Source organism: Ammospiza caudacuta, chromosome 2 (assembly GCF_027887145.1).
Source record: "Ammospiza caudacuta isolate bAmmCau1 chromosome 2, bAmmCau1.pri, whole genome shotgun sequence".
Classification (NCBI taxonomy): domain Eukaryota; kingdom Metazoa; phylum Chordata; class Aves; order Passeriformes; family Passerellidae; genus Ammospiza; species Ammospiza caudacuta.
In genome coordinates, this window is record NC_080594.1 from 104,035,711 (window position 1) to 104,058,412 (window position 22,702).

General features: G+C 43.7%; 1 protein-coding gene across 1 annotated transcript; it reads left to right on the forward strand.

The window, feature by feature from the left end:
• The first annotated feature begins 697 nt into the window (after positions 1-697).
• On the forward strand, positions 698-21,386 carry GRPR (gastrin releasing peptide receptor). Its single transcript, XM_058800245.1, has 3 exons — positions 698-1,358; positions 18,094-18,445; positions 20,994-21,386. Exons 1-3 carry the CDS (start codon positions 940-942, stop codon positions 21,384-21,386), a joined length of 1,164 nt encoding a protein of 387 aa, XP_058656228.1. The 5' UTR covers positions 698-939.
• The last annotated feature ends 1,316 nt before the right edge of the window (positions 21,387-22,702 follow it).

The following is a 22,702-nucleotide window of genomic DNA, read 5'->3' on the forward strand; positions in this document are numbered from 1 at the left end:
GTTTGAGGCTTTTTGTGGCTTGTTTGGGGGGCTTGGTGGGTTTTTTTCGGGAAGGGGGGGAGATTTGGGGGTTTTTTTGGGGGGGGTGGGAGATTTGGAGTTGGATTTTTTGGGGGGGGGGAGATTTGGGGTTGGATTTTTGGGGGAGGGGGGAGGTTTGGGGTTGGGTTTCTTTGGGGGAGGGAGTGTGTGTGGAGCCGGTGAGGCACGTCAGGAGCCCAGAGTGAGCAGACAGATGTGTGTTTTGTCAGCGGAAGGGTTAAGGGCGGCGCTGCCCGGAGCATCCAGCAGGCGGCCGCGCGGCCGCGCTCCCGCCGCTCCCGGAGCGCCGCCGGCAGCCCGCGCACTCCCCGGGAAGCAGCGCAAGGACTGACGTCCAGAACATCCTGCCTATAGGATCCCGGCCGCCAGCCGAGCCCCGCTTTCCCCCTCGCTTTAAATCCGGCCGGCGATGGCAGGCGGCGAAAGCGGGAGAGATTGGCAATGCAGCGCGGCAGCGACTCCCCAAAGTTCTTGTTTTCTGTAACTCCCGGCTTTCGGACTCGGAGCCGCCGGGCACTGCCGAAGCTGCGAGTTTAACCAGCCCTGTTTGCGAAAATGCCTGCCACTTACTGGTCTTTGAGTTTGATAATTGGCCTTCCAGAGCTGAGGAATACTTAACAGCAAGAGAAGTCGAGGAGGAAAAGGCAAGTTTCACAATTCAAACGATGCTAAAACAGGTTCTACTTTCGACCTTATGGAAACAGGACTGTGGATTAAGCTGCAGGTGCTTTTTGGTTGGGTTATTGACAAGATGTGCCACAAAGTGATATGACTTTTAAACTCTTCTGACTGTTTAAAGCCAGCAAGGAGCAGCAAAATTGAAGCAAGAATTTAATTTGAGGAATTTTGGGACTTTCAAGGAAGAAAGCTGTTTTCTGAGAAGAGCAAAGTAGGACGATGGCATCTGGAGAGTGCCTTCTGCTAGACCTAGAAACAGATAACTTCGTTTTCTATAACATCTCTGTGAACCAGAGTGCAAACTTCTCCCTCCTGGGGGAAGACTGGTTCTACCCAGCTTTCCTCTACGCCATCCCCACTATCTATGGGATCATCATTCTGATAGGCCTTATTGGCAATATCACCTTGATTAAGATCTTCTGTACTGTGAAATCGATGAGAAATGTCCCTAATTTGTTCATTTCCAGTTTGGCTCTGGGAGACCTGCTGCTTTTAGTGACTTGTGTGCCTGTGGATGCCAGCAGGTACCTTGCTGACGAGTGGCTGTTTGGCAGAACTGGATGCAAACTTATTCCCTTCATACAGCTCACCTCTGTAGGGGTGTCAGTCTTTACTCTCACTGCTCTCTCAGCTGACAGGTAAGCTTGGCTGCTGTTGCCTTGAAAAGAAGCCTGCATAATTATGACTCCATAAAATGTACAATTATAAATTTGTATTTTCGGGTAAAATGTTTCTTTTTAATGTGATGAGGGAAGAAGAACCACCTCAGGTGATTTCTGATGAATATTAGCATACAACTTGAGAAGGATGCTGACTGAACACAGGATACTTTTTCTGAACTGTTTGTGCAACTTAGCTAATAGTCTACATTAATTCAAAGAGAGACAAGAGCAGATCAAGCTAAAGCTAAAGACCACAGAAAGAAAATGCCATTAATGGAGCTCTGCTAAAAGATAGCGTGTTCATATTTGCCAAAAAGATAATTGATCCATACTTCATCAAGTGTGAAGGCACTGGAGCAGCAATTTAAAGTGCAATGAGAATAATTTCTTTCTAGTGGCTTGCTTCCTTGAAGTTAATAATATGTGAGACAATATTTCATAAAATATTTTTCAAATACTCAAATGAGCTTGCCTGAAACCAGGAATCATAGTTGCCACAGCCAGTGTATTTCCCTTGGTTAAACAGTTTGCCCCTTATCCAGTCAAAACTGATCTGTGTTGTTGGTTCAGAAACTTCAGTTTCCAATAATGTTTAGTAAAAAATAATGTGCAGTAAATATGTTGGTTTATTTTCTGAATGCTTCCAAAAGAGATTAAGGAACACATTGTTACCATGCTGAAGTGACACAGAAGTACTGAGTGAAAAATTATTTTAGTTTTGTTGTGATCAAAAAACACATGGGGATTGTATCCTTGATCACAAATAAGTGAAACCAGGTTTGCTTTGGGTAGTCTCTTGCATGCCACTGTCCCTTGCTAAGCTGCTTTAAAACATTAGACTACTTTTGTTCAGATTTCAGTGTAGTTCACACACATATTTCAATTTACTTTTTGCAGTCTCAATGAAAGCAGGAGCTCCTTGGTGTTTCAGAGACAGAATGGTCAATATGTTTGTCCTCTCCTCTGTGTTGGGATATATAAAAATAGCACTGTCTGTCCCAGTAGCAGATGACAAACAGGCCTATGTGTAGATAAAAGTCTTAAAGCAGTATGCTTTAAAGTGCTGTGAAGGTAGAAAAAACCTGCACTACTGAAAGACCACATGCACTTTTGCTCCTGAGTTTGATGTGGTGCTTGATGTGGTGTCTGGATCCCGTCTGACCGCTCTGAAGAAAATGTTGAGAAAATGATAAGTATCTCTTAAGGAAAATACATCTTTCTAAAGCTGTAATGTGTTTTAAGGGGTGTAAGGAAAACAAAAATGCATTGTAAAGAAGATTATGTTAGAGATATTTGTTGCTATCTGATCACTTGCTACATAAAGTAAACATTGCAAATGCTTTTACTGAGCAGCGCATCAATAGCACTTTTTGCCTGAAGTGGTAGAACAGAATAGAAAACAGCAGCTCTGCCAAGCTTGGGGTTTTGACTTCAAGTTCTGAACTTCAGCCTTATCAGGAACCTGTTAACCATTATGCTGCACTGATGATCAAATGTTTCCAGTTCAAAGGGATCATTTTGCCCTCTTCTAATGCATCTGTGGTCCACTGCCGAAGGAGATATTAATGAAACTTGTAACTTTGTTAGGTCTATGAATCTGATATGCTGTGCATTGAAACACAAATGTCCCTTATCTGTTAAGTTTACAGAAGTTTCGATTTTGATAAATTATCAGCAGTGCTGGGTTAATTTTGTTACAAAATAATACAGCCTGTATTTTGTCAGTTCACAGCCCATTAGTCTAGCTCCTTAGAACTGTCACCCTGAACTCCAGACCCCAGCATTAATCGTGTCAGAATCATTAGGGAAATAGCCTCAAAATGTAAAGGGAAAGCTTCCAAAATGTGCGTTGAATGTGAACCAGTGTGTGAACCAGCTGGCTGAGGGCTGTGGAGGGTCTGGAAGCCCAACTCCTGCAGGTGAGATGCTGAACCTAGCATGTGGGGTGGTTTCATAGACACCCATTTCTGATGACAGATATGGCGCTGCATGAAGGGAAACAGAAAAAAGGGGTGTGGTGGTGAGATGATTAATGTTCAGTGAGGTGAATCCTACATGAGATGCTTACCTGAGGTGTGTGAATGTCCCTGTTCTCACTAATCAAAGCCATAGGCCATCTAAGAGAAAAGGCTCCTAAATCTCCTGCTCTGAATAGCCTTACATGGCACTGTCTCCAAGGAAAGGGAGACTTGTCAGTGTACTACAGACCTTTTCTGTCTATAATTCATCATTTGCAAAAAGTTATCATAAAACCCTCTTGGTTTCAGCATCCTTCCATTGAAAAATCAAACATGGAAACAACTGCTGGCATTACTGAGCATATCATGGTGATGCCTGAGATACATCACAGGGAGCAGAATTCGGATGTGTAAGGAAAAGCATTGGAGTGTGATACAAGAGGGTCATTTCCAGAGACATGAGCATTGAAACACAAGGTGAAAGGCAGTGGGTAAGTGTGATGGACAGAGAGAGTATGTGGGAGTGTGAGACACTTCTGGTGCTTTACAACAATGGCACAAATTGTCCTGGCTGTATTGGATCACCTTCTGAAAACGAGGGGCCCAATTTTAGTAGGTTCTTGCACTCACATCATCAGTGCATCAGTATGTGCCTTCCTGAGGTATACTTTCATTATTTCCATTTCCACTTTGCCCCGTGTTAGGAATCTCTCATCTGCCAGTGACTGCAAACCCTTGACTGAGTGCCAGCCTCCAGCACAGAGCACCTAAAGCTACTCGGTGGTTTGACCCACCAGAATGAGGAGTTGTCCAGAGGATTGATTGTTCACTTGCACATTTCTCAAGGAGAAACAGAGGGACAAACTGCTGACATCAGCTTTTCCTGCCGTGGGAGCTTCTCAGCCTGCAAGTGCTCTGTGCACATATGGACACAGCTGAGCATGCCTGCCCAGGTTTGAGCAGCAAGGCACCAGCCAGAGCATCCCTGGGTGCTTAGGATGGGTCTGTGTACAATCATGAGATTTCTTTCCGATTTCACTGTTATTTCAGAAAATACCTAAGAAAGGACAAAAAAAAAAAAAGTTGACAGTATTATAAATGGATTTCCTCTGAGACCGCTCCACTGTCTGCACAGTGCTTGCATCTGTCTGGCTGCATTTGCAGGAGCAGTGGGAGCTGTCAGGAGACACCTGTTTTCCTGCAAGTGTGTCAGATTTTCAGAGCAGCCAGGAGAGGGTTAAGGCGTGTGCTGTGCTTCCAGCCACCTTCCATGAGTGATAAGGCGCCAGCACTGAGTATACAAGAGCGAGGAAACAAGCAGCCCATGTGTGTGCATGATGTTTCTGTGTTTTAGAAACACTGTAATGAGGTTGGTAGGGGACGGACAGCTGTCTGCCCTGCTGCTCTACACTGTTGAGCCAGTGGTTTCTTCAGTTACTGCTCCGTTTATCCCAGAAAAAACGGGAGTTTGGGTTCTGCCCTCCTCCTCCTTCACCTCCTCCTCAGCGGTACAGAGGCAGCCGTGAGAGCAGTGGCACCTGAGCTTCTAGCCCAGGCAGAAAAGCCAAGGCTGTCTCAGCAAGGGACAGGAGATTAAGGAAAATCTTTGCACAGCAAGAGGAAAAGCAACTATTTAATTGCCCATGTCATGGGAGATGTCTTTATTTAATCGGCTTTCTCCCGTGACTGACAGGGTATGTACATTTGCATTTGAATTAGCCAGGCTGTCAAGCATTGATCATCGTTCCTCCGTGTTAGGCCGGCATGGTAAAAGATCGAAATGCCCCGGTGCTCATGCAGCGAAACCTTTCTGAAGCAATGCTGTTTTCACAAGCACACAGCAGAGTCATGTGAAATGTAATTGGAGTTTACAGGCAGCATCTTTACTTTAAGCACCTTGCATTACGTGGATTCTAGCCCTGGGAAGCTGCAGCATGCCTGCAGCCCGTGGTGGGAGTGACAGCGTTCTGAGATATGTGCAGTGACATTACACTGGAGATTAGGTGGCTTACAGTGGTACAACCAGCTGCAGACAGCAGGGTTGCACTCATGTGGGATGCCTGAGATGAGGATGTTAGCTTTGGAAATGTTTGCCTTAGTGCCTTGGGTGCAGGGATGGATGCAGGAATGCTGCAGGGCTCCCAGCCCTGCTGGGTCCCTTGGAATGCACCACAAACACAAATTTTGATGTTCCTCTGATGGTTTGTTTATCTAAGAAATAAAACTTTGAAACAACACTCCTAAAAAAAGCTTCAGTGCAAGGAAAGAAACAAATCCAGAATTTCTACATTCATCACTTCTGTGATTTAGATGTCTCCAGACCCTATTATTAATATTACCTACCATACTACAGGAGGTGTAATATCTATATGCCAGATCATTTATTTTACTTTACAATCACTGGTTTATATCTCCACTACCGGACTAAGGGAAGTGTGCCATGGTAATAAAAAGCTGTGAAAAATCAACTCAGATTTCCCTGAGTTCATTTACATAATGACACTTTTAAAAAATACCATCAGTTGTAAAGTGCCAAGTCCGTAGTAGTTTAGAATGTATTCTGGGCATTCTAGTCACAGGGAAGAAAACTGGAGGGACTTTGGGGCCCAGCCCAAAGCCTTCCCTCACTCTGAAGCACCAGGCAGCCCCATTTCCACTCTTGCCACTGGCACAGTGTCTGTGCTGCTGCCCTTCATGTGCTGATGGATGCAGGATGATGGACACCTGTCTTCTTCAGCTGATCCTGGTTGCTGGACACGGTGTCAGTGCAATATAAACACTCTTTACACCCTTAGTTTTAGCTCTCATTTCCTCAGCCTCTGAATCCATCTGCACCAAAAGCAACTGATCAAAGAGCACAAACTTTCTTAATATCTTGATTAACCAGAGCAGATGGCCAAAACACAATGGATGTACTTCTATAACCAGGAAGATTAGAGCTTCCATTTATAGCAGTGGGACTAGTACGGAAATCTGAGTTTAGAGTCAGTGCTAATGTGCTGGAGACTGTCAATATTTAAGCAATCAAAAGGAAGAAAAGTCAGATTACCTATTGTTTACATTTCAGTAAAACCTAAAACCCCCAATCAGTTGTCATGGTCTCATAGTACGAGGTGCTCTACACACTGTTATTAAGGAGAGCAACTGGCTGCAGAGAATTTGCTGGCTGTGTGTCCCAGCAGTGGGCTGGGATTTAACCATCACTCAAGCAAGGAGATGAGCTTACTGTGGACCCGTCCGTTCATGTCTTACTGTTTGATGTTCAGATGTGGACAAGAGCCTGGCTGAGAGGAGTAGGAGGTAGCTGAGCTGAAAAAGTAGAAGCAGGCACAACCACACTGTGAAGTATCCAGCAACTGTTTTGCTCAGAGATGACCCTTGCAATAACCTGTTTTCCTTTATTTTGGAAAGAGACTTCACCACAGTCCCTAAGGAGCCCCCTCACCTTGTTTTTCAGCAGTTTGACACCCAGGTGCCCACCTCACCCTGTAATATCTGGGACACCATGGGCTGTGATCTCCTGCTCATAGCAGGCTCTGTAACCCCCCACCCACAGTCTGCTGAGCAGGATCTCAGGCAGAGCAAGGGCTCTCAAAATCCCTGTGCCATGGGGCAGAAAACAGGGACAGTCCATGGGCCTCTCACAGTACTGAGGCACCTGAAGGCATCCCAGCAGCAGGCCAAGTGCTCTGCTGTAGAGAAAAGCAGAAAGCTGGAGATGCCTTGCAGAAACTCCCCTCCTATGCCAGGCTAGTGATCAGTTTAATTGGACTGCAGAAAACTGTGGAGCATCAAAGGGAGAAGCATCAATAGAGCTCTGCCCATCCTGTCCTCACTTGCCCTCTGTCCACAGTCAGTCTCTGCAGCTCTCTGGGAAAGCAGGACAGAAAGCAGTACCATGACACCCTGAGAGAAAAAAATTTTCTTCACACCTTCAAGAACCCTGAAGCATGAGATTGAGACATGAATGTTTAAATTATTTGGGAGAACCAGAGATGTGGATGCAGGACTAGGAGATACCACATTAGCCATCAACTCAGCAGTAGTTCTTGCCCACACCTGTGCACAGAGGCTACTGAGTATCTCACAGGATTTGTATTAAAACAAATCTTTCCAGTGACCCGAGGCTGCTTTCTGAGCAGTCAGACTAAAGGCGCATACATCACTCTGCCGCCTCTGGTGTGTCTGGCACTCTGTTACCCTCTCGTCTTGGAACTCAGGTCATGTTTCAAATTGAAATTTGTCTGACCTCTAACCACTGCATAATAACCCAACTCACAGCAAACCTGAAAGGCTGAGAGCATTGTGGCTGTTCAGTATGGAGAAGAGAAGGTTCTGGGGATATCTGATTGCAGCCTTTCAATGCTTAAAGAGGTTTATGAGAAAGACAGAGCAACTTTTTACGAAGGCCTATAATGGATGAGGGGCAATGGACAGTGGGTTTAAGTTAGACATAAGGAAGAAATTTTTTATGGTGAGGGTTGTAAGGCCCTGGAGGGAGCTTGCCCAGAGAAGTGCCCCACCTCTCAAAGTGTTCAAAGCCAGCTTGGATGGGTCCTTGAGCAGCCTGACTTAATTGAAGATGTCCTTACTTATTGTGGGGGGCTTGTTAATCTTTTAAAGGTCCCCTCCTAACCAAGCTATTCTATGGCTCTATGATTAGAGCAGTCAAGGATAGCAATCGATTGTTCAGCCCCTACATGCTGCTGAAGGTTCATGTAGTGATGATGATCTCTTATGACACCTACATTTACTGAAACTACAGAAGGGACTTAAGGATCATATAACTGGCTTAGCTTTATATGGAATTACACTAAAGCCATAACACCATGAGAATCCCACAGGAGATCTCATTTTGTCACATGCAGAAGAGTCACTCTGATGTCTTCTTTTATCTCTTCTTAACAGAGCACTAATTTTTTTGCATCTCCAGCTCACTTGGCTCCTGTATTTACTATTTTACCCATAACTGAGTTAAAATGGTTTGTTTTAGACTATGGCCATTTACCCCAGTGACTACAATGTTCTCAGTCTGGTTAGCCACTGTATCATCTGCAAACTTTTCCAGCCAAGGTTTTATAGCCTGCTCAAGGCAGGTGATACACACAATAAATAACACTGCAGCTAGAGAAAGTGCCCAGGACCCAGGCTACAAATGGTTCCACACACTGCTTCTTACCATCATGCTTTTTGCACTGCTAGGGAAGCATGGGGCTCAGAGTCTCCACCTGGAATTCCCCCCTTCCCAGACCAGGAGTCCTCATTTTAACCCTCTCCTGTGGGAGTGGGACAGGGATTGCATGGGTAGGAGAGGGAGGATCACATGTACCCTGGCTCACACATGTGCATATCTACATGCACAGTCACCTGTGCCAACATGCTCACAAAAGCTCCAGCTCCTCTGTACACCAGCATGGCTCACACCCTATTTACACTCCCTGTTATGTTGTGACAAGATAAAACAATGCTGACATCTGCTCTGTGTTAAACAAGACAGACATATTAATTATCACCTGTTAGCAGGATTAACCTATCTCTTACTCCTTCTGCAACTGGCCATGGGCAGCACAAATATTTGCACTTTTCTTGGTCACACCATCCAGTTTTTCTGAACATCATATCTTTGAAGCCAGTTCTCCACTTCTGAGAAAATTCACCACTTTTTCAAGATTTGTAAAAAAATTAGCTCCACTTGTTCTTCAGCTGGTTCCTTTAGTACTCCTAGGTGTAAATTATTCAGGCCTGCTGGTGTGAAATTAGTTTGTGTTAGCAGATGTTGGCTCACAGCTTCCTTAATACAGCTCACAAGTTTTCTGCCACATCTGTAGTGCTGCACACATAGTATAGAACCACACAGATCTCCTGCTCATTTGGTTCTGAAGATGACTATCAAGTTACTGCTTTTCACTTTGTCTCATCATTGTTTATATCTTCACTATTTATGAGTATGCCTGCCTTACTGATTTTTTTTTTATTCCTGATGTATTTAAAAATGCACATTTGTCTGTTGCAGAGGGACCTTTGATAATTTGTTGGCTCCTTCAGCTTCCCTTATCAGTCATGAACATTTTAAAACTCCAATACTTGCTGTCATTTACTTTTGCTTTTTTTCCCATCTGTTGCATATTGATTTTTAAAATTACTTCTTTGAGGTTTTAGCATGACTCCTCCTTTTCTGTTATCCAGGGCAGCTTTTTGCTGTGCTTTTTTCATGGCAAGGAGAGAGACACCAGGGAGCAGGCTGGAAGTCAGTGACTAATTTATAGTTAGTGATACTCCTTTAGATTTGTGTTCTCAGTCTGTTGATTTGAAAGCTGATTTTAACTTTAGCAAATCTGCTTCTCTAAAGTTAACATAATCATAGAATCATAGAATGGTTTGGGTTGGAAGAGACCTTAGTGGTCATCTACTTCCAACCCCCCAGAAGTGGGCAGGAGCACCTTCCAGTAGACCAGGTTGCCCAAAGCCTCATCCAACCTGGCCTTGGTTCTAAATATATATAGCTTTTTATTCTATTTCAAAAAAACTAATATAAGCAAACCCCAGCTGCTATAGCTTATGGGAGTGCTAATTTTTAGGTCAATGATGAGCTCTTCTTTCTCTATCAAAACAAGGTACAGTATTGATTTATTGTATAGGAAGGACTTTTTCTGTTGAAAAACTGCCATTTTTAGAAACTCTAATGAATTTCTATAACTGGCTCTGTGGGATACCCAGCAGTTATGCCACCTACTTAGATTACTCAGTGATTCTGTCTTTTTGGACCAAAGGTAGTGCTTTCAGCAGAAATAAGGCAGATTCTCTAGGGAAATGAGGAGTCCATGTCTGAGGCTGCAGCTTTAGTTGCCCTGGTCACTGTTCAATCCTCAGGCCTGCACATCTCCCACTCCCAGGCTGCTGGCATCCCTGGAGATGGGCTGAGGCAGTAGAGCCCAGGATGGAAGCACCCCTGAGGCCTGCTCCTTCTCATGCCAGCTCTGTGCCAGCCCCAGTTGTCCCAGCTGCCTCCAGACGCTCAGCACATCACAACCCTGACACCAGCACATGCTCTGGTGCCACATGGCTCAGGCAGGAACATCCCTCTGGCTGCATCCAGGCACTGAGCACGCAGAAATGTGTGCAGTGCTTGGCTGGTGCTGGGCAGCTGAGTGGGAACTTGCCAGTTTTGAAATTAAAGGATGTTTCCAAGCTGTGTCCAGGGGGGCATCAGGCCCTGCATCACCATACGGGCAGGGAAGGGGACTGTCCCTTGGCAAGGGAGGGGATTGGCCCTCTGGCCCTGCACTGGGGCAGCCTCACCTCCAGTGCTGGGGGCAGTTCTGGGCACCACAATATAAGAAAGATATTAAACTATTACAGAGCATCCAAAGGAGGGCAACAAAGATGGTGAAGGGTCTCAAGGGGAAGCCATGTGAGGAGTGGGTGAGGTCACTTGGTCTGTTCAGCCTGGAGGAGACTGAGGGGAGATCTCACTGCAATTACAACTTCCTCATGAGGGGAAGAGCAGGGGCAGGCGCTGATCTCTGCTCTGTGGTGACCAGTGGCAGCACCCAAGGGAATGGCCTGAAGTTGTATCAGGGGAGGTTTAGGTTGGATATCAGGAAAAGGTTCTTCACCCACAGGGTGGTCAGGCACTGGAACAGCTCCCCAGGGAAGTGGTCACAGAAGTGAACCTGACAAGAGTTCAAGAAGCATTTGGACAATGCTCTCAGGCACAAGGTCTGGCTCTCAGGGTATCCTGTGCAGGGCCAGGAGTTGGATTCAGTGATCCTTGTGAGTCCCTTCCAGCTCAGCATATTCTGTGGTTCTGTAAATGGATGGGTCCCAGCCCTGCTTCAGACAGCAAGTCTCACATCTGTTTGCAAGGATCCATGAAGCTGGCCCCACTGAAATCTTTAACCTGGCATGAAGCTGAAGATCACCTTCTGGGAATAACTACCCTGGGTGTAAAGGGCATTCTTCTGATGTCCATGGAAGTCACACTGTTTCCTGCAGTAACCTTTTAATCCATTGTATTGTGGATTTTCATATGTATAATATGTATGTGTTGTTTTCATATGTATAGTCAATTTCTGAAATATTTTAAGTTGTTGATGATTATGATTAGGAATAACACTTTCACTATCAAATGACTAATGTTTAAGGTCTCCTTCACCAGTATGCAGTACAGTCCAGTGGTCTCTAAAACACTCTGTCTGAATTTAGGCATTCGTATACTGAGATTTTTATTTGTCCCTATTCCAGGATAATGTAGCAGTATGCAGATACAGATTGAATTTTGAACATATGCTTTAAAAGTAAGAGCTGTGCCACTTTCATCAATGCCTCCTTTTTCTTTCCATTTAAGTGTTAAATTAATAAAAAGAGAAAGTAGGCAGTACCTGCCAATGTATTTAGATTTGCCCATTAGAGATGTCTTTGTGCCCATATGCAATTTACTAAAGATTTTAATAACAGATGTTCACTCAAGAATCATGCATAATAATGATAATCTTAACTAAGTATGCAGAAAGCAGATAGACCCAGAATAGGTTGTCGGAGTGTGTTGATGGGTTAGACAGTCTAGCAATTTTGTGGATTTACTGAATTGTCTTCAGAGCTATAAATATTCATAACATCCATGGTGGAAACAATAAAGAAAGTTTGCGGATTGCATTTGTCATAAATTTCTTGGTATATTTAACAAGACTCTTTTCTTGCTTTCCAGGTGGAGCTTCACACTCAACAGGGCTCCATCTTCTTCATTTATGTAGTTTTTCCATGGCATCGATTTTTCTCTGTTGCCTGAGGCTTTTTTGCATGGTAATTGAGCCAGTCCTTCATATTATGTGGGCAAAACATTAATGTGATGCTCTTAGAACTTAATTGCAAAATCTTAATGAAAGTATTTGTGTTTGGTCTGTTCTCAGGCCAGGACCAGACCAATGTGCCATTAACCTTGCAAATGGAAACAGATGACTTTGGATCAGAGGGACTGCAAATTGCATTTTTCTCACTACAAGGGATTCAGTTACAAGTGGGAACAGAAGAAGTATGGGGGACGTGCTGACTGAGAGGCAGTTCTTCCATCCTTACCACAGGAAGTCATTGCAATTTCGGGAGCTCATTTTCTAGAACTGGGAGGAACTCAGAGTTTTCACTTCTCAGCAATTTACATGACTGCTTCTGTAAGACATCAGTTTGTTCCAGCCAATCCCTGCTTTTTTATTTAAGTCTGAGTTTCAAATTAGTTCAACTTCTCAAAAATAGAGCACAGTTCAAACAGATTCAAAACTTTGCAAGTGGATTTCTCCCTTCAGAGAGAAAGAAAGTAGCAATGTGTACATCTTTGCACCAGCTTCATGCAGTCTAAATAGTGGGATTAGTAATAAAGCAAGAGTGGGCAAAGCTTCTGAAATCGTGTTTGAACAGGTTTTAATACACTTGGATTTTAAACCACGATAAAAATTCAGGAGTGGGGCACAGGATCTTTTTATATAAAATGTGTAGGGCATAGTAAAAGATGATACTACTTGGAGGAAAATTTCCTTGACATTTAAGTACTCCTGCAAATTCATTTTGGAGGGGCACTGTCCCTTTTCTCTGGAGGAAAGATGGGCAGACCTTTTTTTTCCTCTTACATTTCTTGCAAGTGTGATGTTAAGTTGTAGAAAGATGGATGTGCTTGGAAGGACAGAGCTAGAAAAGGGCAGTACTCTGTGGCAGAGTCTTTTTCAGCCATTTTCTCTCCCTACACTCCCACTCCTGGGTCACCTACATTAGCTTTCCTTGCTGTCATAAGGGAAAGAAAGGCATCAATACCAAGCAGTCATGGAGAGGAGAGCAAGCTGAGGCTGCCTATAGCACCAGCTTCTCCACACAGCATAAAGTTACCTCCCTAAAAAAAACCAAAAGCACAAAACCAGAGACTTAGCCATATGGAGCTAAACTAATTTCAAATCCCAGGGAAACATCTGATTTCCCCCCTATGCTTTAGTTGTTTTCATTTAATTTTTATGGCTGCTGTAGCAGGCACAAGTAAGTGGATGAAGGTGACAGGAAAAAGCCATGAAGGAAGCACAGAGGCTGCAGTCTTTGTGGGTAAGGTCCTTTCTTCCCCAGAGAGCAAAACTACAGCCCTTCTGTGATTAGAAATGTATAGGCAGTGTGGCTTTGAAGGTAAAGCCTGTTCATGCTTCAGATGATGTGCATTTTCTTGGCTCAGCTGAGGAGCACAAAGATGGATAAAATATTTTTGTACCAACAGAGAAATACACCTAGGAAACACTGATATCATTTGGGGCCATAATTTGGTTGGTATCTTTGGACCATGTATCTATAAGTGTCTTTTTCATGCTGCAGCTACTTCTGTGTTTATATTTGAAGCTGCAGCTTTGGGGCTAAGTGCATGGTATTAACCAATGTTTGCATACTCCAAGCTTTAGAGTACATTAAGTGATGCTATCCTTAGTTACATTATTATTAATACAGGGACAATGACACAGTTTTCCTGTTTCCCTTGCATAGTAACCTCAGTGGGAAAAGTATTTGCCACAAAAAGACCTTGGGTGTGCCACATTTTAGTGGTTTATGGTCATTTCAGTAGTTTCAGTTGTGAGAAACAATTACTCAATGAGCACCATAGAGATCCTAAGGGATGTGTAAAAGATGTTTTCAAGGATTCAGTGGAGATGCACATGCTCTGTGGACTCCTACCAATCCACAGTGAATTTTTGGGATTGGGTTAAAAAGTGATCAGGTGTTCTGGGTTGAAGGAACACATCTTTCTCACAGCTTTCTCTTGGAGGCTTGAATACTGCCCTGGAGAACAGGGACAGAACCAGAGTCACTGTGGCTGGTGTGGGGAGGATTTCCTTAGCAGGGGAATCCTCACAGTGCCTCATGAATTCCAATTGCATTAAGCACACTTAGGATAGCCCCATGAGTAATTTCTTTTGAGGGCTTATTTGAGTGAGACTGTGAGACAAGGAGCTGACTGGCATCCATCCTGGCTGGGAGGTGATTGGCAGCTGCAGTGTACCTGGCTGCTTCACCATTGGGAACAGAGAAATTCAAAGACTGAGCAGTAGTAAAGGGCAGCATCTCTTTCATATTTCCAATCAGATCAGCAACTCAGTCATTTTCATCTGAGCTGTTTGGCATGAGTTCTTGACCATGTTTTCTTTAATTCAACTGAATCTTCACAAGACATATTTTGAAGTTTTGGGCTTTGTTGCATGCATTAATTGTACTTCTGTTTTTAAAACTTTTCCCAAAAATTCTTTAAAAGCCAATAGGGAAAGAAGTTTACCTGAAAAGAATATATATATATTTGAAACAATAATTCAATAATTAGAGACTGAATGTGTGAGCAGCAGAGGTGATCAGGCCAGGGCCATGTCTAGATCTACTGCAGACAGTTGAGCATGCAATGTGACTCACATTCTCAGAGGGCATGTTATGACCTGGGCTAAAAATTATGCATGAAAACTCAGTTCCATGAGATCCATGGCTCCTCTAAGGTGTATAGGTATATTCATCAATGTCTCCTTCAAAGGGGGTTGAAATATTTACATGCTGGATGTTAAATATGGGAAAGTTGTGTTCCTCAGGCTAACTCATTGAAAAACAAATGGCAGAGGACAAAGCTGTGGAAACTTGAAATATTGTTTGACATACAAACTGGAAATACACACGCTGAAAAGCAGAATGAGCTGCTACTCAAATCCAGTCTACCTGGATGAAGTTCTGAATAAATGTCAAATAAATTGTAAGCCCCAGGCTTGACCCTGCCAGGAAAGTGGTATGGAAAAGTAAAGGAGTGAAGGCATTTCTGACCCCTACTCAGGAGCCAACCAGGAGATGCAGCTTTTTCACACCCTGAGCACCAGCAACAGGGAAATCTAGTGCTGTCCCACCCAGCCCAAGCACCAGCCAGGGGAGCCAATTCCTCATGTGTAGCATCCCCTGTGCCCTGACCAGGAGCAGCCCCTGCAGCTGCTGTCCAGAGCCTGAGCTGGAGTGGAATGCTGGAACACAAACTGGAGAGACCCACTGACACATCAGCAAGGCAGCTGGAAATGGGGATTCCTACCAGATCAGTACTGATCACTCACACATCAATACTTGGGGAGTGACAGAGATTACTAGAGATTTCTGCTTAAATTTACCCACCATCAAGGAAGTCATGCAGAAAGTCAGCAAAATAACTTTATTTGAGTGTCAGGCTATTAAGAAAATACCTACCAGGTCCTGTACCTGGGAACTAATATTTTCAAAATCTTTTTTCTAGCTTTGTTTCCTCTGTTTTATCTTTCTCTTTTTTCACTCCCATCCCATGGGTCTACACTGAACCCTTTGCAAGCAAAACTTCTCTCATATCTTCTCTTACATCTGCTGTAGGAGGCTTTAAAAATACACTAAATGCCTAGTAGTCAGTGCCAACATCCTAGACATTTCTAATTATGTTCTGTCCAAATTAAATTGTTTGTGTATGCCATCTCTGATTAAAATGTGCCAATAACTTGAAATGAAGTAATTTTCTGGCTCCCCTGGCTCTGTTAATGTTAATAAAAATTAAACAGTTTCTCTATATTCTTTAACTTACCCATCTTCCTGGAACATAATACTAGAAAATATTCTCTCAGCTGTCTGTATCTTGTAAGACAATCCCTGAAATAATTATGCTAACATGTCATGTTGATAAGCATACAGTAAACATCTGCAGAAAGACCTTTGAATCAACCAAATTTGCTAATACCTTGATATATTATTAATTTCCTTTTGCATTTCTTTTCTTTAAGATTTACTGAAGACTTTCAGTGAGCTAATGTTTCTGTCAATAATCTATATCTGGTCAATGAGACTATAAATGGAGCTATTTTAACACCACTCCTTTAGTAATCTGCCTAGCACTTCTGTTTTATGACTGCAATATCCAGAGCATCATATTTGTTTAAGAGCTGTGACGTTCTTCACCTGAGTTTATGATCTGGTGCTGGAAAATTGTGTTTTGTGTTATGACACCACTTAATCCACAGTTTTCAGAGTGAAAGTTAAAGAGGCACTAAGCAAGCCTTAAAAATCCTGTGTGTGGCCCCTGTAGCTGGATAAAAGGGGAGCTGCAGGGCTTGGAGAGTAAGTGTTTAAACAGCAAACTACTGAGCACGGTGTTGGTAGTACATGAAAGGAAAAGTCCTCTACACAAGACACACCTGCATGAAGAAATACCTGCAAATGATAAAATGTCTAGATGCAGTCTTCATAAAAATAACTGTGTAACTATGTATGTAGTTATGTATACATAAATGTACATGCATATAAATATGTGTGTGTGTTTAAAATCATACACAAAGATACGTAGACACATATATACCTACATGGAGGGAAAGCTGGGTGTACTGAGCAGGATATTGCATATAATCAGAAGTTGAATGCATGCTTACCCTGCAAATAAAGCAATTAAGCAGTTAAAACACTTCAGGACTGATGGACTCCTCTTTCAGATGTTGAGCTTTAGGACAATGCAGGCTGTAGCAGGGGGGGACTCATGGAGTGTTTGTAGAGCCTGGTTTGTGCTGCTGCATGGAGGGGCCCTGCTGTGCCACCCGCACTGGGGCAGGGTGTGTGTGCTCACTGCCTCTGCTCCCACCCAGTGCCCACTTCAGCTGTCTGAAGGAGCCAGGATGCTGGAAGGAGCTTAGAGATGGACTGAGGAGCTGATGGGATGTACCCTGCCGTGCCAGAGAGGGCTGGGACTGCCCGGGACCCAGGCACACACCAGTCCCAGGGAGCAGTGACCAACGGGGAGCCAAGCACACCATGGCAGAGTGAGGCAGATCCTGGAAGAAATATCCGACAGTTTGTAACTTATAATAATGACCCTCCATGCTAGTTTGTGAAACGTGTAGATAGTCCTTCCTAATCACCTTTTTTTTCTTCTACTATGCTCCTTAAAAGCATATGTGAGTTGTGGCTTGCTTGGAGTGTCAAATCCTGCCAAAGCAGGGTTCCAGCATATATTAAGCTCTGATGTTTTCCATTCCTCTCATTACACACACCAATTTCAAATAAGTTTCATTCTTTGATATCCTTGGATTCTAAAGTACAATTTTCTGAAAGGCTGAAGTCATGAAAGGCAACATTTCAAGTCAAAAAATGTCTCTATGTATATAGAACAGCAAGCAATAATGGTGATTTTCTGCAAGAGACTCAGTTAGCACTTCTGGCTACTTTACCTCAATGCATTGAGCTACTCTTGGCAGCTACACCACCAAACAGCAATTAAGCAGGCAGCATGCTCTTTGTAGCTTGACAAAAAATAAGATTTGCAGGAGACCGCTATACTCACAGCTTGAAAAGTGTGTCAAAATCTCAGCCCAGTTTCCTTCAACACTGTTCTGGGGTATAAGCTGCTGTACACTTTGGAAGAGAAGTTTATGATTGCACTTCCTGTCTTAATGCTGTTTGCACACATATTAATGTCATTAATATTAATTAAAATGTTAATGTCAGGGAGCCCTGTGCTTTGTTGGGTCAATTACAAATTAAATGAACTCAATACACATGAAACTGAATGAACTGATGACAGGTGGTGCTGGGTTTAAATTGAGAAATCTATTGAAAATATTGAAATGAAAAACACCAGAAAAAATCCTGTCTTGAGTAAAGAATGGTTTTGTTTGTGTTTTTATTTCTGAATGGAAGGGAAAAGCAGTAATACTATGCTTGAATGTTGAGGTCAATAAACTATATCCCTTTTTTGTTTTTTTTAGGTATAAAGCTATAGTAAGGCCAATGGAGATCCAAGCATCGCATGCACTGATGAAGATTTGTGTGAGAGCTGCTATAATCTGGATTGTATCCATGTTGCTTGCCATCCCTGAAGCAGTATTTTCAGATCTGCACCCTTTCCATGACAAAGGGACTAATAAAACCTTTATCAGCTGCGCTCCTTACCCTCATTCAGATGGGCTGCATCCCAAAATCCACTCAATGGCATCCTTTCTCATATTTTATATTATTCCCCTATCTGTAATTTCAGTATATTATTATTTTATTGCTAAGAATCTGATCCAGAGTGCTTACAACATCCCCGTGGAAGGAAATGTGCATGTGAGAAAACAGGTAGAGATTTGACTTTCTTAAAAAATCCACATTTTCTTTGAATCTGGGAGGAAAGAGGGAATACAGGGAAATTTATACTGTGACAGACTGTGTCTGTCATACTGATTTTAATAGATTAGGTGGGGTAAAAGAATTAAAATGGATGAAAGAAGCCATAATACCGGGCTAAACAGTTAAAGCATCTCCTCCTGTTTGTAAGTTCAGAGACTTTGGCAGACTGGTCACCATGGCAAGCATAGCAGGAGACCCTTGCCAAAGCCTGGAAAGGTACTGACTAGGATGCAGGGAAAGGGGCAGAGCAGATACAGCATTGCAGATTGAAGCAAAGGGGTGATATGGGAGAAAATCAAAACTTCACAAAGTTGCTTTGTGAGAGGGAGGACCTTGGATGAAGCCTTGCCTGTTTCTAAACAGCCTATTTACCTTGAGGTATTTATCTTATTTTGCCTTACCTCCTCTTTTTAACTGAGGTGTGCTTCAACCTCAGCAAAACTAACACAAGCCATTCGTAGCTGAGCAATTGTCCACTCAGTTGCTCCCAGCTGGCGCCTCCACCTTAGACTGACCCAACAAAATCATCTTACCCAGCCTTCAGGTGCTATGCTGAAGCTGTAAGGCTGGAAAGACTTGGGTTTTGCCCATCAAATGATGTGTGATCCCTGAGATCCTTATCCTTTTTCCCTTCTGAATGTGCGTAAATCTTTTCCCCCGCAGGCCATTTCTCTGCTGATTCGATGGCTGTTTTGATTAGTGGCAATAAAGTGAGCAGTACAAGCAGCCCTTTCCCCTTTGGTTTTGGGGAGAGAGCTCTAAAGAAAGCAAAAGGCCAGGCTGGTCTAGCACCCTCTGTCCATCATTCCCATCCTGCAGTGCATTCAAGTGCTATACGTCTCCATCTGAGATAACTGGTATCGATTTCTTTATTGCATTGCTTCCTTTCTTTATAGTGCAGATGTGGCCTCAATAGCCCTATATCAAATTAAGAATACATTTTAAAAGAATATATGGTTTAGCCAAGGAGAGCCCTTTCTCAAAGGATTTAATTTTCAGCCTGCTCGCTGGAGATGTTATCATCTGGTGCATGTCAGTCCTTCCTGAGCTCAATGGCTGATTTTTTTAGTCTGTGCCATTAAAGGGGCATGAAATAAAGTCCAAATGGGCTTGCAGTGTCTCTCCTGCCTACTTCCTGCTTGCAGCTGTCCTGAGAATAGATCAGCCTGTGTGAAATGCTCAGTTTCTGATTTACCTGTGGAGCTTGGAAGCAGAGTGAGGATGGGGCAGTGTCCTGGGAGCCTGGCCAGGCGCTGTGGCCGCACTGGGGCAGGAGCAAGGGCAGCAGGGCTGAGGCTAGGGGCAGTTGCAGGCCTTTCACATCCTACTTAAGTACAAGAAGTGGGATGCAGCTAATTCTCTAGGAGTGCCAGGGAGTGTTAGTGGGATTACCACACAGGAGAACATTAGGGAGCCCTAAAAGATCAGCAGTGTTACATTTCCCAATCCTGCAAACTCTGGTGGCATTACCTCTCCCAAGGAGTGATGCATTTTAGCAGGTTTTTCTGGGCAGCTCTGTCCTCTCTTTTTCAGCAACCTCCTTCATGGCTTTTGCATTCATAAGGAAGAGAGATGTGGTTTTCAGTGGCTTTGTTATCTTAATGTACAGCATTTGTAGGCAAAAGACAAGGTGTGGTTTACCTCAGCTCCCCTCAGTTGAGCAATACCTATGGGTTGACTCCAAGCCTGTGGAAGCAAAAAGTAAAACAAAAGTGTGGCTGGTCTGCATGAAGGTTACACTGCGTGCTGGCTGGCTTTGTGAAAGCACCTTTCCCTGACAAAGCTCAGATTCTGCCTAGAGGTGGTCATCCATCTATTCACCACCTGCAGCTCTCTCCTGGTGGCTCCAGTGCTTTCAGCTGAAGGGTCCACCTCGCTGCTGCCTTGGTGTTCCTCCAAGTACAGAATATCCTCTTTTTGTTTCTCCATCTGCTTCAGACTGAGTGCTGAACTTGGTCTTAAAGGGCTGTGAGCTGTTGACAGCACTTTTGTGTACATACACTACATGGCCCCATGGCAGAATGTCCTGCCTGTGAGCTCTGTGAAATATCCCAGACTCCTACATGATTATTAATTATAATAATAGCAATAATAATAAGGTAATTTATTAAAATTACATTTGATTGTATATATTATGTGTGGATAACTAATGCAGATTGTCCACACTTTTCTTGCCAGAGCTGGGATTTTGCAAAGTGACAAGCCACTGGAAATTTTATTTCTAAACAGAAAGGAAAAGAAAGACTACTTCTTATGTAATAAATTCTCAGAATTTTTTGTTTATAAGGGAAGGGCGGTTGAGGAAGACAAGGAGAATTTTTGACTGTGTTCACCTGCAGTCCAGATTTCTTGACTGTGTTCACCTGCAGTCCACATCCCTGCTCTGGGTGTGCTATGTGCCATATATTAGCTGGAAAGCTGCAGCACTGGCAGAAATAGCCAGGCCCTGGTCTGAGCTAGGACCATCAGCTAATCTGTGTTTCTCTTCTTTGTCCAGATTGAGTCCCGTAAGCGCCTGGCCAAGACCGTGCTGGTCTTCGTGTGCCTCTTCGCCTTCTGCTGGCTGCCCACCCACATCATCTACTTGTACCGCTCCTACCACTACTCCGAGGTGGACACCTCAGTGCTGCATTTCATTGCCAGCATCTGTGCTCGGATCCTGGCCTTCACTAACTCTTGTGTCAACCCCTTTGCTCTGTACTTGCTGAGCAAGAGCTTCCGGAAGCAGTTCAACAACCAGCTGCTGTGCTGCAGGGCCCGCCTGCTCATCCGCTCGCACAGCATGGCCAGGAGCACCACGCGCATGACCTCCCTCAAGAGCACCAACCACTCCCTGGCCACCTTCAGCCTCATCAATGGCAACCACATCTGCCACGAGGGCTGTGTCTAAAGGGCACAGGCAGGGACGTGAATTGATGAGCGTGGCTGCTGGACTTTGCTCCGTGGGCATGGTGAGCAGCGCACGCACGCATGCGCACGCACATGCAGGGAGGTGTGCTGTGCTCAGAGAGCTCAGAGGAGCTTGAAGCAATCGGCATTTCATCTTGGGCTCAGGCTGAAGCATCCAGCATTTCACCCTGGACTGAGGCATCGCCAGAGCATCAGATCATTGAGCACCAGCTCACAGGATCTCCCTGGGAAGGGCTGCTGTGCTTTCAATGAGAGCAAAATGAGCACCTTAAGATCAAATCTTTTTTGGCTCTGCAGAATCCTCATCATTTCCTGCTCAATCCCATACTTATGCAGACTTGCAGCAGTGATAAAGACCATATCAGGTGCACACAATTTGTCAGAACAGTTGCATCCATCACTTCATGGTGTAATGTACTTTGACATAGAAATAAATCCATTCAAATAAGGTAAATACTTTTACAAAAGAGTTCAACATAGGTCATTTACAGACTTTTCAAGTATTTATTAATGTCCTGAGTACAGTGTTAATTCATGGTCTAAAAGATATCAAGAGTTTACTGGGGCATGTCTGTGGCCCCATCTGAAATGAGCACTATCTTGCACCACGTCAATGTGAAAGCAGTAACGTGAATAAATGTGAGTTGCAATATGTTTACAGCTTTCAACTGTGTGAGCTTTTGCTGTGTTGTGGAAGAGACAGCAGGGCAATTTCCAAGCATTACTGTTTTGTTCTTCCTGTCTTCAAAGGTGTGAGGTAGTGAAAGTTCCATCACCTAAGTGGTACCACAAAATTTGAGTAAGGTTTAACTAAGGGCAGGCAATAGCAGAAATTGATGTACAGCTATTTTTCTTGTAGTAGTGCTTTGTAAAGCACTAGTTTTTCAGCAAAAGCTATCAGCAATGCAAGGTGTGATCTCCAGCCTACATTTTTTCCTACTGTCCTCACAGAAATCTGTGGAGACAGAGTGCCAAAACTGGCTGACAGATTGGAGAAACAGATCTGTAAAGTTTGCCCCAGAACAATTCCTGTTCCAGATATCATCTGTTCTGGAACAGGAGCACAGTGTCCTGCAGATAATAAACTCCTGAAGCGCCTGGGCTATAAGACATTCAGTGAAGCTGCACACCTGATAAATAAAACTGCTGCCAAATGAGGCCATAAACCAATCACTGTAGCAGAATATTGGGTTTTTAATGGTCCTTATCCTCTTTGATGATGATATTTTTCATTACCACACCAAAAGATACATTAAAGCTGGTAAAACTTTACCTGGGTTTGCTCTGTGTTTGTAG